Consider the following 17,338-nt stretch of genomic DNA (forward strand, 5'->3'; position numbering starts at 1 on the left):
TTCATCTAAGACAAAAGTGTTTCCCCAGCTGCGGGGACACTGTTGGTGCAGCCCCTCTCCGCAGCTGGAGAGAGGCACGAGCACTCGCACTGCTGACAGCCCATCTACAGCGAGCTCGAGGCCTCCCGATCCACTCCTGGCCCCACCAGCGCTTCCTTTTGGCTTGTTACCTGCGGCTCAATGAAGCGTCGATCCAGTTTCAGCGCCACAAAGTCCTGCATGGCGTTGGTGATCTTATCTCCCCGCAGACACCGCAGAACCAGCAGCTTCTGGAACGCATCAAGCTCAGCCTCCCACTTCCCAGGCAGGGGCTCTCTGCAAGGCAATGAGGTGCATTCTGGGGGGGATGTGCCAGACCCTGCAGCCCCCCAGGAAGCCCCCAAGCTGCCACTGGTGTTTCAGAAGGGACAAGGACCTTTCAGTCACTTGGCTGAAGTTGTTGTCTGTAGCTTTGAAACCAGCAGCAGGCAAACCAGAGCTGCTTCCGCTGGGGAAGTGCCAAGTACTGCTGGGCTAAGGCGTTGTGTGGCTCTGCCCTGGGCAAGCAACACGCAGAGGCAAGAGCCACCCTCGAGGAGACAAGGCGATGCCTTGTGTGGCACGGCACTGACTGTGACCAGAGCCAGCGCAGTGGCTGTTTCGGCTCCTTGTGGTCTCCCATTACCTGCCGGGGGGCTGTACAGCTAAGCTGACAAAGCAGGTGGCGCTTGCCTGTGAGGCTTAGGGCTGTCAAAAATGGCTCTGAATGCTTCAAGGTTGGCTGCAAAATCACTGGCGAAGCCGGAGAAATTCTTCAGGTTGCTCAAGGCCAGGATGTCTCCCCACGCTCTCTCGTACAGCCAGGCCGGAGCTGGGTTCTCCCACATCTCCTTTATGGTCCCTCCTGACAACAGGTACCGCCACTCATCCTGGGAACAGGATAGGACATGATGATGGATTATAGCCTACCTGCCTGGGCCTGAGGCATGTGGATTTGTGCCATATCCAAGTAAAATCCTGTAACAACTTTCTAGCTGTCTCTCCTGCCAGGTGTGTGTGTTGACGAGTAAGTGAACTGGAGGGTCTGCTGAGTTTGACATCACTGTTCAGCTCCCACTAGCTTTTCTCTGTCTTCTAATCCCTACCTGCTCCCTCTGAACTGGCTAACCTTTGCAGCAGTCTGGCACCAAACTCGCAAAAGCTGCGGATGATTCAGGCTTGGCAGTTCTGCATATAGACACAGGGAAAGGTTTGAGATCTGAATGAAGAGAGAGGCCCCGGGTTTGCCTGCAATCCTGCCCCCAGCCCCAGGGAACAAGCTCCTCTTCCACCCTGGCGTGCTATTCAAGGGGACTGAACAAGCTGGGCTTGAGTTGCTCTGATGGCATCCCATCGAAGGACCAAGGTGACTTGCTCACCATATTGATCTGCCCATCATTCATCAAAATCCGGACGCAAACCAGGAAGGCAAACATGAGCTTGTGCTTCTCAAACAGGCTACGGCACACATTGGCGTAGAGACTGAAGGTGATGTAGTTGTTGATGTTCATGATCCGGTCCTTCAGGGTGTCTGGAAAAAAAGGCAATGACAAGACAAGGGTGGTGGGTGCTGTGGGTGGCGTGGAGGGTGCTCTCCCTGTCAGATGTTGGTGCCTCATCGGGGGGGCACACCTGTACCCTGCCCAGGAAGAACAGTCCAGAGAAGGGCAACGGAGCTGGCGAGGGGTCTGGAGAACAAGTTTTATGAGGAGCATCTGAGAGAGCTGGCGGTGTTTCGTCTGGAAAAAAGGAGGCTGAGGGGAGACCTTATCACTCTCTGCAGCAACCTTGAAGAAGGTTGTAGTGAGGTGGGGGTCAGCCTCTTCTCCCAAGTAACAGGCGATAGGACAAGAGGAAACAGCCTCACGTTGCGCCAGAGGAGGTTTAGATTGGATATTAGGAAACATTTTTACAATGAAAGGGTTCATTGGAACAGGCTGCCCAGGGAAGCAGTTGAGGCACCATCCCTGGAGGTATTTAACAGATGGGTAGACATAGTGCTTAGAGATATGGTTTAGTGATGGTTTTTGTCAGAGTTAGGTTGATGGTTGAACTAGATAATCTGAAAGGTCCCTTCCAACCTAGGCAATTAAAAAATTAAAAAAAAAAGATGTCGCTGTCAATACAGATGAGGCACAGAAACCCCTGTGAAAGCACAAGGCCGTGAGACTCAGCACGCAGCAGAAAACACTGCCCCAGCACTGGGAGGGAGCCCACACTGCCCCACGGCAGCCTACACGGGCCCAGTCATGACCAACCTGGCTAACACGTGCTGCCGGGTGGGGAGAGCTGCCCTCAGCCCAGCACCAGCAGCCAGGACCTGTGCGTGGAGGTGACTCTGTGACAAGCAGAGCCACGCCATTACCAGGATGGCACATGTACCTTGCCTGTGCCCTGGCACTAACATCCCTCCCGCCTGGTCAGACGGGCAGCAGAGAAGTAGCAGGGATGAGAACAGAGGACAGGCTGCGACCAAATCTTCTCTTCCCTTGTGTGGGCATAACTAGGGGCAGCTCTGGCCCATGCTGAGAGCCAGTGCAAGCAGGGATGTTTGCCTTGACTCTGCAGGTGTCCTAGCTTCTGCTGCCACTAAGCCAAGAATGTGGAGTAAGGAAGGGGAAGGGAGGGGGATGTCCCGGATGGGCACCTGCTTTCTCGGAGTTACTGATCCCCATTTGGAAGATGTTGAGGAACCACTCAAGTGAGTACTGGTACATGGGGTCCACGTTGGACAGGTCTGAGACACAGAAGTAGAGGATCTGCGAGCGGATGGCAACGGGCACATACTGCAGGCGGGTAATGTTGATGTCCTTCTCTGTCTGCTCCGCCACCATTACCTTGGCCTGGGGACAGAGGAGACGTCATGGTTAATGCAGCGCTGGCAGGGGATGCACAGCAGTGGGGGAAAGAGCACCTCCACCTCTGACCTGGATCTCCCCTGCCTTGAGCTTGGACGCCTCCAGCACTTTGATAAGCTCTAAGTCATCTACGGGGTTTCCTTCAGAAGTGCTGAGCCGATACAGGATCTGGTCTTCTATCTTCTTCAGCTCCTGACGCATCTCAGCATTGCTAACAATTAGCTGGTTTCTAGCTTCTTCTAAGTCAGGCCGCTCTGCAGCTACCACTTGTCCCAGCAGTTGGTCTTCCAGGCCACTACAACAAAAGCCATGGAGGTGACGATGGGGGCATCAAGCCTAAAGGCTTGAGGACTGTAAGGAATGAGGCTGAGCATTGTTGGCAGCTAATGGGGTAAGCAGGTACCTGGGTGAGAGGGTGAAGTTGATGAGGGTGAGCTTCGTGGAGACCTCAGGGCTGTAGTGAGGGTTGGGCATGTTGGTGGTGATGTACATCTTGAAACCGTCGTGGTAGGGGATCACCGCATCCCCCATCTTCAGCACTGTGTTGCCTTGCTGCTTGTAGGTCTGCACCAGAGAGAAAAAAATGCAGGAAAGCTGGGATGGTTACCTCTTGTGAGGGAAGGCATCCCGTAGCGCCCTGCTCTCTGCAGAGAGGAGAGAGTCTGAAGAATCTCTGACAGAGGAGCTCAAAGCTCCCTGGCAGACCTGAAGGCCTGGACCTGAATGCAGCAGCTGCATACCATGGTCCTGTCTGCCACGCCAAGACAAAATGCCTGCTGGCAGGAGACTGGGGTGTGCAGAAGGCTGCACACACGGAGCAGAGGTAACATCCATTTGAGTGCTGCCTGCCCAGAGAGACCTGCAAACCCACCAAGTCCCACTGCACCCCAGTCAGATACCCGCTTCCAGCCCGGCCAGGTGCCCACTGCCCTCCTTGCCAAGGTGAGGTACAGAACCTGTTTCAGCAGGACAGGCTCCAGGGCTGGATCCAGCTCTTCGCTGACATTCTCCAGCAGGAAGGGTTTCCCAAAGGTAATGGCATTTTCCAGACTGCTGAGGAAGTCCCGGTCACTCATTTTGGCCACCTCCAGGCCGTTCACCTTCTCCTGAAAGGCAGCAGGGAAGGGCAGGGTCTCTGTGGTGTCCTGCCCACCTTCATGTCCAGCTCTGGTGCATGGTACACGTCTCACTAGGCTGATTCAGCTCCCCAGAGCAGCAGAAATAATATCTTTCCTTGCTCAGCTAGTTTTTGGCTATTTTGGCAAGCTTGGCCCATGTCACCAGACACTACAGACAGCCCGAGGCAGCAGGAAGGGAGGGAATAGGGACAACCTCCTTCCAAACCCGTGTCCCTACAGAGCTCCACACTGGTAACTCAGAGCTTGTTTGCCTGCAAAGTAAGAGCAGGTGGGTGGGAAAAGCCTTCAGGGAGCAAAACAGGAGCAGCTGCCAGAGCCTCCTGCCTGACCCTTCAAAAGGGCAGTGTGTGGCTTTCTTCCAGGAGAGCAGAGGTGGTGGTCTGTGTCTCTTGTACTCTGTCAGCAGGGACTGTGCTCACTAGCCAGGTAAGGCTACCCCGATCCCTCCCTGTCCTAGGGACCCCAAAGGCTGTTATGGGAGATGCTAGTGTTGTTGTATGGGAGATGGATGTGGAGCTTGTCCGGTGCTGGGGATCCTGGGCTGGGACTGTGGAGGGTCTTGCAGCTCTGGAGCCCAAAGCCTGGGGCTGCTCTGGGCAAATCCTTACAGAGAGCTGCTTCCCCTCTCCTGGCAGACCTGGCTTTCCTCCCCACAGCTCTTACCAGATTCTTGATCCACTTGTTTGCTTGTCCTTGGGGATCTATGTAGTGAGTCCAGCGCTGGGAGAACTGTGTTATTACCCCATTCTCCACAGACAGGGTGTCGTTGGGTAAGCCAGCAACCTAACGGGGTAAAAAAAAAAAAAAAAAGCTGTTGGGAACAGCTGAGAGGAGAGAAACCCTTGCTGCCCTGTCCCCTGTGTGGTCCCACTGTGGTGGGGAGGGTATGGTGGGGAGGGTGTCTCTAACAGCAGCTGAGTCCAGAGCCGCAGCTCTGCCTGAGGCGGCTGAGCCATGGGACAGAGCTCTGCTGGCTGAGTTAGGCTTACAGCTGGGGCTTTGCCGTAAGCCTGTGGCTTGCAAAGGGGAAGTCTTATGGGTTAAGCCTGATGCCCTGAGAGCTGCTACTGCTGCCCTGGATGCTGCCGCGTCCTCTCCTGCTCATTGTGCAAGGAGCCCTGGCAGCAATTCCAGCTCTGCAGTGTGGAGGTGCTCGGTCATTACTGAGCTGTTTGGTTTGGGGCCTGTCCTTTGGTACAGGTGATGTTAGTGAGTGGTGAGCTCAGTGTTTTAGCCTTTGCCTGAGGCACCTTCAGCCTGAAGTGTTGGGTTTTTCTGCAACTTGCCTGCCAGGAGCGGATTTCCACAGGGTCTCCAAGGGTGCTGATGAGGTTTGGCTCCTTGGTGTGAGGAATGTTGTTTTCTGACAGCTGCCTCAGCCACTCGTTGCACAGCGCTACGCGGTAGTGACCCTGCCATGAGAAGCACTATCACAGCCTTTCTTTTGGTTGCAGCTAGCCTGCTGTGAGCATATAAACCCTCCTGCTTCCGTTCAAATGAGACCCTGTGCAGCCTCTGGCACAAATGGAGAGATCCAGGAGGGATCCTTTCTCCCAGTGGATCTGGCCAGTGACAGCATGGGGCCAGGAGAGCAGAGGAACTAACTGAGCCCTGTGGGAAGCATTGCTCGCTTACCGTAAAAGGGCCCAGGTAGGCCACAAAGCCAGATGCAACCAGCACGTCCCCAGTGATGTTGCTGATCTTGTAATCCAGGTTCTCCACAGTGTCCTGCCAGCGCACCTTCTCATCAGCCAAGCTGTTTATGAGCTGTGGGATAAGTTGCACACATGAGAGGTACTGTGTGGTCTAGCCTTGTGTCCTCAACCTGCTGCTCTCTGGGTAACACTGCAGCCGATGGTGACCAGAGGCTGCAGGGTGACCTCTGCCATATCCTGAATTCTGTCCCCAGCTTTGAGCACATAATTCTGGGATTACTGGGCTGCTCTCAGCTGTCCTGGAGACTCATTGCTGGCTGAAGAAGCTGTGCACAAGAGGACAACAGCTTTTCACATCAGTGCCTGGCTAGCTTAGCTTCCCTAGTCCTGTAGTGCTGCTGAGATCTGGCCAGGCAGCTTCAACCTAGAATTGTCATAAGTTGCAGGCACAAAGAGGTTTTCATCACTGTACTCCTTGACTTGAAATCAGGTTGTCTCGTGTAAGCAGGCAGAATGCAACTTACCATATCAGCACGGCCCAGTCTCTGCTGACACTGCTCACACTTCATCTCCAACTCTTCCTTCTTGGCTATGCACATCTTGTACTTGTCTTGCAGCATGGCAATGCCACTTTCAACCTCCCTTAGGCGTTCCTTAGCTTCCTCAAGGACCTGCTGAGTGGCACGCAGGTCCTCTTCTGCCTCCCGCCAGGCTCGCTGGGGACATGCACAAGGAAATGGTGGGTATGTTGGGCATGTGGCCAGGTTCTTCCCCAAACAGCGAAAGACCTTGGAGCAAGAGTTGGTTTTCCATAAAAGCACTAGGTGATACTGATATCCTTCCCGGTATGACAAAGGTTGACCTGCCTGAGTCCAGGGGCAGGTCATTGTGCAAGCCCAGGAATAAAGGTAAGAGGACATTTCTGCATAGCTCCAAAAAGCCAAGAGCCTGTGCCAGCTTAAACAAGCTCAGGATGTGGCCCAGTGGTGAAAACAAAGAAAGGTTCCTCTGCTTGCCCCAAAATAATAATAAAGAAATAGCTAGGCTTGGAGAGGATTAAGGCTGAGACACTAGTGAGATGCTGGAATGCTTCTCTAAGTACAGTTTCTGCTGAGCCAGGAACCCAGCACTAAGAACAAGGTATCACTTCTGTCCCAGCACATTCTAGGCTGATTTCTTCTATGTTATTACGTTACCAGGTTTTGGGGCTCTTGCTCCGCTAAGGCTTGGTCTGAACATTATTACATCCTGACCTGCAGAACATGGTGACTCTTGGCATCTCCTGCAGAAGGGGGCTGCTAGTGCTGTGTTCCCTAACACCTAGAGCAACTGGGTCACACTGCCTCTTACCCGCTTGGGCTCCACGACCTTGGCCACAAAGTGGTACTTGTGCATGGCACGCACCCACTGGCAGATGGAGGTGCAAGCTTTGGAGACCTTGGCGATGGCAGCTGGCTGAAACTCCTCACTGTCAATGTAGGGCTGGATGGCCTTGATCACAGAGTCCGCAATATTGTCCTGCAAGGAATGGTGTGAGAGAGAGGAGATCGGTGATGAGGGTGCTAGAGATCTGACTGAGGAGGGTCTCCAAGGGCTTCCCTCACCAGGACCTGGCAGGGTGGTTAAGGCGTCGCACTGGAGCAAGAGTAATCAAATTGCTGCATGTTGAGGCCTGGGAGGTATGGCTGTGGTATTGGGTAAATCCGTTCGCATACCACTTCCATCTAGCTCCTCCACATGCAAAGAGCAGAGGGACAGAAGGGGAAGACCTGTGTGCCTGGGTCCCATTGCCCAAGGCAATGAAGTGCTGCCAGCTGACATGAGGACTTCCAAGCCAAATATGCCCTCATCCTCTGTGCTGCTGAAAGGTGTTGCCCATAAAGAGCTTTAAGCTTCATTGCTGTGAGAAGGATCCCTGTGAGGCAATACCTGATCACAGCCTCCCTCTGCTATCACTTACCTTATCGTACTTAAACAGGCTGTCCAGGAACTTCCCTGGGTCCTGGAGAAGGCCCCTGCCTGGCTCCCAGTAGTCATCCACCTTGGTGCCTAGCTTTTCTCCTGGCACCCTTTTGGGCTTGACTCCTTTCATAATGCAGACAGCTTCGATCACCATCTTCACACCGAGGGGAGGCCGCTGCATTGCTCGTACCTTCAAAACCCAAATGGAGACAGTGGGTTGGCTTGGTTCTCAGTGAGAGGGGATGCTCATCCCTCAGCTGCCCCTGGGGAGATTGGGACCAGAGGTGGGACATTTAGAGGACGCAATGGACAGGCAAGAAGGGCAGAGGTATCTGAAGGCAAAGCTGGTTATCAGAAAGGGCACGGAGCAAACTACTGGTAGGCTGAAAAAGCCTGATGCTCTGACAGGTGTATCTTGCAGAGTGGAAATGTTTTGGCATAGGAGCTAGATCTGTCTGGCCCTGGGTAGGAGGTCATACAGAAATGGGACACAGGCAGGCTTTCCCCCTTGCTCTGTGGGCTCTCATTTGTCTTGTACCCCACCATAGCAATGCTGCAGCCCATGAGCTGGACTGTAGCACTTGTGGAGGGACTGCTTGAGCCTCTCCTCAAGCAGGTAGCTAGGAGTGCTACTGTGGCACCCTTGAGATGGTTGTGGGTGTCAGGACCCTTAAGGATGACTCCTGCTTTTTCCCTTTTAGTGCTGACCATCCTTGCCATGTTCAGCCAGAGCCAATCCCAGGCCTTCCCACTGAACACAGTCAGCAGAGGGGCAGAGTTTGTGGCAAGGCTGAGGCTGATCTATCCCCATGCAGACACCCTCTGTGCGAGGGACTTTGACTGGCTCTTTGACTGCCCTCAGACAAAGCAGTTCCTTGAGTGGTTCTGCAGCACAGTGAGTGATGAGAACGTGCTGACCCCAGCTGAGGTGGAGGCCTACGATGCCCTGCTGGCTTCAGGCAAGCCCATCCTGGAAGGGGATGCCCTCGAGCAGGCATTGCAGACTTGCTGCAAGGTCCCACAGCTCCCACACACGATACCAGATGATGAGGGTCCCTCTCTGGAGGCCCTGCAGCAGGAGCTTCAGGACTATCGTGACTGTCAGCTCTGGCGGTACAGCAAGCTGCAGGCTCTGACAGCCAACCTGCAGCAGGAGCTGAGGTATTTGGAGGAGGAGGAGAAAGCAGTGAAGCGGGACTTGAGGAAGGCTGAGAGGGACCTGGAAGCGGAGATCTTCCAAACCAGCGCTGTCCTGAGCCAGATCAGCAAGGCTGCAAAGCAGCTGGCAGAGTGGTGTGGGGACATGGGGAAAGGCCAGCCACCAGCACTGCTGTGCGAGATGGATCTTGGCCCTTACATGGAGCTAGAACAACAGGCCACTGATGCATTTGAGAGGTTCATCCAGCAGGTCCTACCGGGGACCATCCAGGCTCCAGGTGCTCAGGGAGAAAGTGCACAGGGAGAGAGCAGCCTGAAGGAAAGGTTGGAGGCTGGAACACAGATGGACTCAGACTGGGAAATACTGGAAGGAAGAGGAGCTCCTTATCAAGTGTGTGCAAAGACACCACACGGGGTGGCATCAGCACGTCAGGGAATACTGGTCCAAGGCTCAAGGGCAGAGCTGCTAGCAGAAGGGAGAAATGGGAGAGAGGTGTTGAGCATGGGGGATGAGGAGGAAAGAGATGGCAGCCAGGAAGCCACAGAGAGAATGGACGCCAAACAAACAACGATGCCGAAAAGCCTTGGGACTGATGGAGATGAGATACTGCGGGACCAAGATAGCTACTGCAAGGAGGTGAGCCAAATGGAGAAGGCACGTATCTGTGCCCAGAGGGAGGTTATAGTCATGTCAGCAAAAGTGGAAGGCAACCGTGCTGCGCTGGAGTGGGCCCAGAGGACTCTGGAAGCTCTTGAGGAGAACCAGGTAGGGACAGTGCTCCCTTTCCCTCCGTCATCCTTTGTGTCGGGGTTTGCCTGTGCTGCCCACAGTCCCTCCTGTTGAATGCTGGAGCACAGTTGGCATGTCAGGAGGGGGTGGCAGAGCCAGGCAGCTCTAGCGGTGTGCCCTGACACTAGCTTGTCTTGTGTTTCCCCTGCACAGCATGTAGTTGAGGCGGAGCTCCGGTGTCAGGCTGCCACGCTTCAGAAGCGGCTTCATGCCCTGCGTTGCGACATCACACATACCCTGACCCACCAGCTGCCACCCCTGCTGAAGGCAGAGGCCAGTCTCTCTTGCCTGCCCATTCTGCAGAGGCAGTTCAGCCTGGAAGATGCCCATCTGCAGTACATCGCTGGGAGGCAGAAGGAGGCAGCTGCATGGCTGGCAAACCAGCAGAGTCGCCTGGATCTGCTGGAGCTCTGTCTGAAACGAGAGAGAAAGGAGCTGGACCAGAACGCTGCTTGGATGAGAGAGATGGAAACTGCCATGAGGGAAACCCAGACCAGGCTGCAGGAGCAGCAGAGCTACTTCAAAGATGCCAGCTCCTCCCAGAAGGATTGTCCATGCACATGGATAAACCCCAAAGACCTCTCTGCTGTACGGTAAGGGCCTTGTGTGTGTGCATGAGAAACAAACTAGATGTGGAGGAGGCAGCATGAGAATGGGAGAGGCATGCTGCAGACCCAAGCTACCAGGCAGTCTAGAAGTGCTCTTCTGCCAGCACAGAGCCACCCTGGCTCTACAGTGGTGAGCAATTCCCAGAAGCATCTACTTCCTGGCTGGCTAGGGCTGATGCAGCAAAGCATGGGCTTGGAGAAGGAATGTGTATGGAGAACAGAGGTTTTCCTAAGATATGAAGGTGGAGGGTGTAGCAGCAAGTCTTCAGCTTCAGAAGGAGAGCTGGGCCAGAAGGAAGTACGAGCTGCTTAGAGCAAGAGCTTTCTCTGGTTGGGTGTCCTGCACTGACAGGGGCTTCTCAGTCCTCCCTGCACAGGTCTGTAGTAGCTACTGCTGGTGTCTGCCAGCAAGGAGTCCTGACTGGCTCTTGAGCCAGCCTGGACTGGACCAGAGACTATGGTGCTCTTCCCACACCCCCAGGACATGAACTCCAGCTCACCAGGAGTGGCTGTCTTCTCATTGTTGCCCCACAGCTGCTTGCACTCCAGTCCCACAGGGCACAATGTCCCCCCAGCCCTGTTCTTCCTCAGTGCTGGTGCACTGCTCACACCTTTGGCTGGCTGTCCCCTCTTGCAGGCTCTGGGACATGCTGGTGGGGAAAGATCAGAAAGAGCAGCTCTTACGCAGCTATGAGGCCCTAGCAGCCCAATGTGCACAGCTGGTTGAGGACCAGAGGGTGCTGGAAGCACAGTTGGCAGCTCCTACATCCCAGCTCCCTGCCCTGGAGTCCTCCATAGCGGTGCTCTACCAGCTGCTGTACAACAGCTCCAACCAGCTGCAGCTCTCCTCTCCGGTAAGCAAGCACTCCTGCTCCACCAGGCCTTGCTGGGGCACACAGGGCTGTGAGCTGGAGCCCTCTGTGCCATCCTCCCTGGGTGCAGGGAGAAGACTTTACTGCCTCTCAGCCCACAGAGGGAGGGGAGGCTGGCCTGATCCTTGCATTGTCCCAAAAGCTATCCAGTCAGGCAGTGGTGGGCTGAGGGACAGAGGTGATTCTCGCTGTGCTTCACCTGTGAAGTATAGAGATTGGGGTGCCTTAGCCAAGAGGGCCCAATAAGCCACCTCTGTTGCTTGGACTGGATGTGTTTGGAGGCCAGAGCCAGGTGGGTGGTTTGTGTCTGATGGGCTGAGCTGTTCCATGGGTGGAAGAAAAATCCCCCTCTTTCTGCACATTCATATGTGTTTGGGCTCTGCCCCTCAGGAGATCATCGAGCTGATGGAGCAACTTAACACCATGCAGGACAACCTCCATGAAATGCTGTCAGACCTCCTGAGTGACCTCAAGGTCAAGCGTACATCTCTGGAGAGCCCTATCCTGCAGACAGAGCGCAACCTTTATGTGTATTTTTACTGCAATGAGGAACGGCTGAGAGAAGTGGTGGAGGAGCTGGAGAAGCAGGTGTCAGCTTCCTCCAAGGGACCACTGATGGAGCTGCCCCATGCAAAGGAATAGGTCAAAGGGATGCTCTCCCCCTGTCATAAAAGTGGCATCCTCTTTTGGCTGGGCTAGGTCATTAATCCTGGACTGGGAGAGAACTCTGGTTGTCCTGGCTCCAGTGACAGGATACTTGGGTCATGGCCCACCAGCTGTGCTTAAAAGAAGCAGGGACCTTATTCATTAAATGAAGATTTTGCTGAAGCTGGGGAGTGGGTTAGATGATATGTAAGAAATTGATGCATCTTGTGAGTTGGCATTGGAAGCCTTGTATAGACAGGAGACTTTTCATGCCAGCTCTACCAGAGGATGGGTGCTGGGGGCAAGTGGACTGACAGTGTCTGTGTCTTTCTCCACCTGGGGAAAGGAGTTTTGCATGTTTGGTGGGGAATAAAAACAATTGCAGAGAAATAAGCCTGTTCTTCCCCTCCACAGCTGTTACGCTCTGTGCGGTGAAATCTTGTATTTGCTGAATTTGCTTTCTCAGCTATGGGCTGTGACACTTGCCAGGCTCCGAATCACCCTCCTTTCTCTGACTATCCTATCCAGGGGATGGATGGAGATGCTGGAAAAGGCTAGGGATGCTGCAAGCCTATAGAAGGGGAATTGCTGCAAAGTGAGAGGCTGTCCAGGACCAGACTCAGCTCTGCCACTCTTCCCCTCAACCCAGTTACCTCTGTAACATCACTTTTGTTGAGGTTCCTCAGGCTGGCAAGAGCAGCATCCAGGGCTGGGAGGGCTTCAGCCAAGTCCTTCTGAGCATCATCTGCAATGGCTTGGGCTGTCTGGGCTTTCACTTTGGCCTTCATCTCCTCAGCCTGCACAGCACTTCTTGTCTCTTCAGCCACAGCTGTGTCCACCTGCACCACCAGAGACAGCCTCAGAAGCATGCTGGAGCCAGAGCACCCCTTTGGGTTGGCTCAGCACTGCTAGGTAGGGATCACATGTGTTGTCTTCCAGCAGAGACATGCTGGGGCCTAACTGCTGAAGGGGATCCCCTTCCTGCATCATACCAGCAGGAGGTTTTTGTCAGCCTCTAGAGATCATCCACAAGCTTCAGCTCTGGCTGTGCCTGGAATGGTATTAGTCCTGCAGGAATTAGCTGCTCTACCCATTTTTCCTATTAGTACAGGGAGAGGATGCATAGGCATGCAAATGTGTAGGGGGATAGGAGAATAAGAAACTATGCTGAGGGTTTTGTTTCTAAAACTGTCACTTCTGCCTACCCCCAGGGTTAAAACACTACCAGGAGGTGTAAAGGGAACATGGAATACAGCCAAATCTTTATCTGCTGTGTGGGAACATGGGAGATAGATTGCAAACTCTTTCCCCTTTGCAAGCTGAGCTGTATGATGTTAGTGTCTCTGTTCCCTCTGTTTCAGCCTGGCCCTCCCAAGTAGGAGAAAGGCAGGCAGCAACGGCAGTGACAGCCAACACAGGACAGTTCCCTCTTCTACAGTGGCATGAGTGACTGTGTGTGATGATCCTTGAGGTCTGGGCTAGCAGGACAGGCTGCAGCTGGATCATCTCCCTGGGCTGAGATGTGGGGGAATGATCCCTTTCAGCAACAACAGTCTGGGCTGCCTGAGGATTATGTCAGTGGCGTTGCTAGTCTGTGCTTGTGAGGGTCTAAAGTAGTGAGGAAAGGGAGCTGGTACTTTGGCTGACTGACCCCTGGATTGTGGTTTCAGACAGGGGCATTGCTTCTGCTGGCAACTGGCTGGTAGATCGTGACTGGCCCCCACCAACACCAGAGCAGGGACCCCAACAAAAGGTCATTCTCGCTGTCAGTGCTGCTCTGCCTAAATACCTGCTGTGCTAATCTGAGGCCTTCTTACTGTCAAATCAAACAGGACTTCATACAATCCCTGCAAGGCATCCCCAAGCCCCATGTCCAGTCTGAGCAGCCAGACTTGGAAAGTGCAGGGCTGTTCAGCAACGGTACCTGCAGTTGCTCCATGGTTGCCAGTGTGTCCTTGGCTGCCTGTGCCAGGAGAGGGCGGGCGGACTCCAGCTCCTCCTGCATCCTTGCTACATCCTCTGCTGTTTGCAGGAGCTGTGGGAGCAGAGCAGAGTGAGGCAGCAGCCACGGGTGCTGCCCTGGTGGATGCTCCCTGCCCAGTGTCAGGCTGTACACAGCAGGTCCTGCCCTGGTCCCTGCTGAAGCAACAATCTGGCACTGTGGTGTGCTCCTAAACAGTAACGCCTAATGGAGCCAGCACACGATGGGCATTACTTCATAAACTCATTGCAAACAGTCAGCAGAACAACGTTGCTGTTGTAAGGCTTTCAGTGAAAAGGTTAATAAGGAACATTCCAAGAGATGATGAGCTACAGAGAGGTCTGCGGTCCCCAAAGACTGGAGACCATCGCTCTTTTTAGAGCTGTTACAGACTCGGACCTGGCAGAAGGCATTGTTCTGATTTGCTTTAGCCTGAGTTTTCTCCTGTTACACAGGAGATGTATGGCGCATCTCCCTGCATCTCTGCAGCTATAAGTCAACTGCTCAGAGCAGGTAAGGGGGCCCCAAAGCTCTCCTGGGTGTGAGGGACAGACCTTGTCCAGGCCGCTTTTCATCCTTTTCTTGGCTGTCATCAGTTCCTGTTTCTTCTTTCCAATCAGGGAACTGAAGATGCTGAGGAACTCGAGATAGCTCTTGGGAGTGACGTAGTTGTGTCTGGCCAGCTCTGCCAGGTATACTTGGCACTTCTTTGCCACACTCTGATGAATTTTTACACACACTTGAATCTACAAGGAGAAAGGAAAGAAACATTTTTATTCAGTGCTGAACAAGTGGTAGGTAAGTCCATGTGATGCCCACAGAGAGCACAAGGGACTTATAAAGAGCCTAAGTATACTGTCACAGCAGAGCTTATATATGCATACAGAGGAAGGGTGACAAATGGACATGGCCATTTCAAGGCATACAAAAGCCAACTAGTTCTGTATTTGAATGACTGTGACATGAAACATTTCTGCTACGGGTAGGACCTTTCTGCAGGTGTGTCCTGTATCCATTGTCTATGTGCACCTCAAGACATGGCACACTGAGCATCCAGGAGCTGTGTTGAGTGTGGCACCTACCATCCCATTGACATCTTCAGTACTGGCACCAAGATGTGGGATCTCATGCAAGAAGGAGGCAGCAACGCACTGCAGCGCTTCAGCAGGCCACTTATTAAACCAGTCAATGGTACAGCAGTTCACAAGAGAGGGGAACTGTCTCAAGCGTGCGTGGAAGACTTCTCCAATAGGGCTGAGGGGAAGATATGCAGAAAAGAGATGTTACAACTAGCTACAGATATGAGGATAAAATAGCTTTCTTATTTCCCTAGAACCATCCTGAACTCTTACAGAGCAAGAAGGAAGGGAATAGACCTAAGGAAGAAGGATAAGGGAATGAAAGTTCCAGCAGTGAGCCCCATGTCCTAAGGTGCACGTCACAGCTCACTCCTTAGAAGCTCTGGGTATATTCTGGAAGTATTAAGATGGTAGAAAGGTGATGTTTTCTGGGTCCCTGCCTAGGGAGAACACTTAAGGGGTAACAAATAAATGTGATCTGAAGTTTGTTTCATGCAGGTGAGTGCGTGTACTTGCAGAGAATGCCCTGTACCTTCTGGCAGCCCTCCTGCAAGCTGCTCACAGGCTATGCACTAGAATCATGAGTAAACACGGTGCAACTGAACCCCAAATTCAAGTAAGATATTTTTGTAATGAACACCTCAATGATGTATGGAGGAGGAAGCTTGTATTTAATCTGGATCACTTACAATCATATTCTTAAACATTTCAAACTTCCTCTTGAAACCAGCAAAGCGTAAAAAAAAAAAAAAAAAAAAGAGTATCCAATCCTATGGGAAGGTGGTGTGCAAACCTTGCTCCTCCTCCAAAGTCAGGGGCTTGGATACAAATGTCCCATGACAAAGTGATGCAAGGCAAAAGACAAGGAGGGAATAATTAACATTGACAGCATGGAGTCCTACCCCTGAACTGTACCTCATGCACAGGACCATGTGGATATTGCTGCGAACCCGTCCTGTGTATGCAGCCATCAAACTGGCCTTGGTGGGCTGCTGCCCTAGATCTCGAACAACGGGCTTCATAGCCGTCATGATCTCTTCTTGATCATCGGGGTTGTAAATGTTGGGAATGTCACCTGAGTTGAGCAGGTTGTTGATATCCTCAAGGAAGGATTCGTTTTTAATCTAAGTAGATGGGGCAGAACAAAAGAAAAGGCAGTTTCCAAAGTTATAAGACAGTCATGTCTCCACATGCCATGGAGATCACTTCTGGATAAATATAGCCTTCAGCCTCCGTAATGAGAAACCATTTCTGTGATCACTCGGCTGCAGTAAAGCATACTCTGACCCTTGTCCAGCATTTACAATTGAACAGCATATCCAGCCATTTCAGGGGTGGGGGTGTATGTCTGAGAACAAACCTCCTTCTGCCCGTTTATTGTCTCCTTACAGACAAATTGAGCTCAGGGCCGTGCTCCCTGCTTTGCAGGGACTCTACAACCAGACCCCAGACACCAGGTTGCTCTGTGTCTTCATTCCTCCAGCACAGAACGCTTTGTTATTAGGATAAAGCTCATCGATGTGGGAGACAGAGTAATTGTAGAGATGTGTCACAGTCTGTGGGACGATCTCCCTCCAGAGCTACACTCACCTCTCCACCTTTGCTAAATCAGAAATACACAGCATCCATCTACTTGACTAAATGCACCCTCTCATGCCTCTCTTCTCCCACACGTGCTTCTCACTGCAGGGAAAAGGATGCAAGAACAAGCAGCATTTGACAGCTGCTCATCTCACTGCTTAGGGCACTGCCAGAAGGGACTCGGTTCCTATGATAATGAAGGCAGTAAAAAAGTCTATGGGGAACATAACCATGAATTCCAGAAGCTGGCTCAGTCCTTAGCAAGTTACAGGTTACAGTAAACAAGCCAACATTATCCTGTGGAACCAGCAGGCATACGGCCTGATATCTTTGAAAAGAAAGAGAACAATGTTACTTAGGACTTCTAGTATCAGCAGCCAGCATAGTGCTTAGCTTCAGGCAGCTGGGTCTAAAATCTTTGATTCCACCAAACCCTTGGCTGGAGCTGAAAGAGTCTTCCTTGAGCAACAGAACAATCAGCCCACTCACACAGAGCTCTACAGTCCCTCTAGCAACAAACATACCACCTTTGGTTTACCTGGGGCTTCTTTATAAGATGATGAAGGTGGACTACTTAAGAAATACAAGTTGTACCTGGTTTGTATCAAGCTCCTCAATCCTCCTTAGGGGGATTTATTGAGCTTAGAGATGTGTTTCTGACTCCTTTTGAGATGGAGTCCACCATGCTAATACTCCTGTACCTGTGTGTCTACGAATAGGAAGGTCTTGGGTAGACTTTGAAGGCCTGCCTTCATCATGATCTTCCTCACGTCATCTCGCCATTCAGTTATGCCATAATTTTTGGACAGTTCAATCTGGAAACACTCATAATCTGCCCTAAAGGAAAGAGAAGCCTGGGGAGTTACAGGGAATTAAAATCTCCTCTTTTGTCAATCCTGAGCATGTGTTGTGGACTCAGGGGGAGAGGACTCAAGCAAGTTGTTTTCCTGCAATGAGTCCTGAGCACACATCTGTCCTTGTGCCATGTTCAG

At 52.6% G+C, this 17,338-nt stretch overlaps 2 protein-coding genes across 3 annotated transcripts in view; one reads left to right on the forward strand and one right to left on the reverse strand.

Annotated features, from left to right (window-relative positions):
* DNAH1 (dynein axonemal heavy chain 1) overlaps positions 1–17,338 on the reverse strand; it is a 72,686-nt gene that overhangs the window by 7,037 nt on the left and 48,311 nt on the right. Inside the window, exons 49-67 of the mRNA XM_074602227.1 lie at positions 17,048–17,183; positions 15,681–15,889; positions 14,769–14,940; positions 14,241–14,432; positions 13,630–13,740; positions 12,359–12,544; positions 7,631–7,822; positions 7,021–7,188; positions 6,195–6,386; positions 5,651–5,782; positions 5,302–5,427; positions 4,679–4,798; positions 3,833–3,982; positions 3,280–3,440; positions 2,946–3,171; positions 2,666–2,861; positions 1,398–1,549; positions 708–908; positions 171–311 (exon numbers count right to left, since the gene is read on the reverse strand). Of these exons, the coding sequence (XP_074458328.1) occupies positions 171–311; positions 708–908; positions 1,398–1,549; positions 2,666–2,861; positions 2,946–3,171; positions 3,280–3,440; positions 3,833–3,982; positions 4,679–4,798; positions 5,302–5,427; positions 5,651–5,782; positions 6,195–6,386; positions 7,021–7,188; positions 7,631–7,822; positions 12,359–12,544; positions 13,630–13,740; positions 14,241–14,432; positions 14,769–14,940; positions 15,681–15,889; positions 17,048–17,183 (3,163 nt within the window). The remainder of the gene's footprint in view (positions 1–170; positions 312–707; positions 909–1,397; positions 1,550–2,665; positions 2,862–2,945; positions 3,172–3,279; positions 3,441–3,832; positions 3,983–4,678; positions 4,799–5,301; positions 5,428–5,650; positions 5,783–6,194; positions 6,387–7,020; positions 7,189–7,630; positions 7,823–12,358; positions 12,545–13,629; positions 13,741–14,240; positions 14,433–14,768; positions 14,941–15,680; positions 15,890–17,047; positions 17,184–17,338) is intronic.
* Positions 4,389–12,264, forward strand: LOC141749174 (HAUS augmin-like complex subunit 3). 2 transcript variants are annotated; one of them, XM_074602231.1, is made up of 5 exons: positions 4,389–4,441; positions 8,334–9,556; positions 9,734–10,173; positions 10,826–11,042; positions 11,451–12,264. In XM_074602231.1, the coding sequence occupies exons 2-5, from the start codon at positions 8,351–8,353 to the stop codon at positions 11,700–11,702; spliced, it is 2,115 nt and encodes a 704-aa protein (XP_074458332.1). In that variant the 5' UTR covers positions 4,389–4,441; positions 8,334–8,350; the 3' UTR covers positions 11,703–12,264. The 2 variants fall into 2 exon arrangements, with proteins under 2 accessions (XP_074458332.1, XP_074458331.1); XM_074602230.1 differs by lacking the exon at positions 4,389–4,441 and adding an exon at positions 5,794–5,809.

Source organism: Larus michahellis, chromosome 10 (assembly GCF_964199755.1).
Source record: "Larus michahellis chromosome 10, bLarMic1.1, whole genome shotgun sequence".
NCBI lineage: Eukaryota > Metazoa > Chordata > Aves > Charadriiformes > Laridae > Larus > Larus michahellis.

Excerpts from the sequence above, each read along its gene's own strand:
- LOC141749174 (XM_074602230.1), top strand. Across the intron at positions 10,174-10,825 it reads AAAGACCTCTCTGCTGTACG|GCTCTGGGACATGCTGGTGG; the intron begins GTAAGGGCCTTG and ends CCCCTCTTGCAG. Across the intron at positions 11,043-11,450 it reads AGCTGCAGCTCTCCTCTCCG|GAGATCATCGAGCTGATGGA; the intron begins GTAAGCAAGCAC and ends TCTGCCCCTCAG.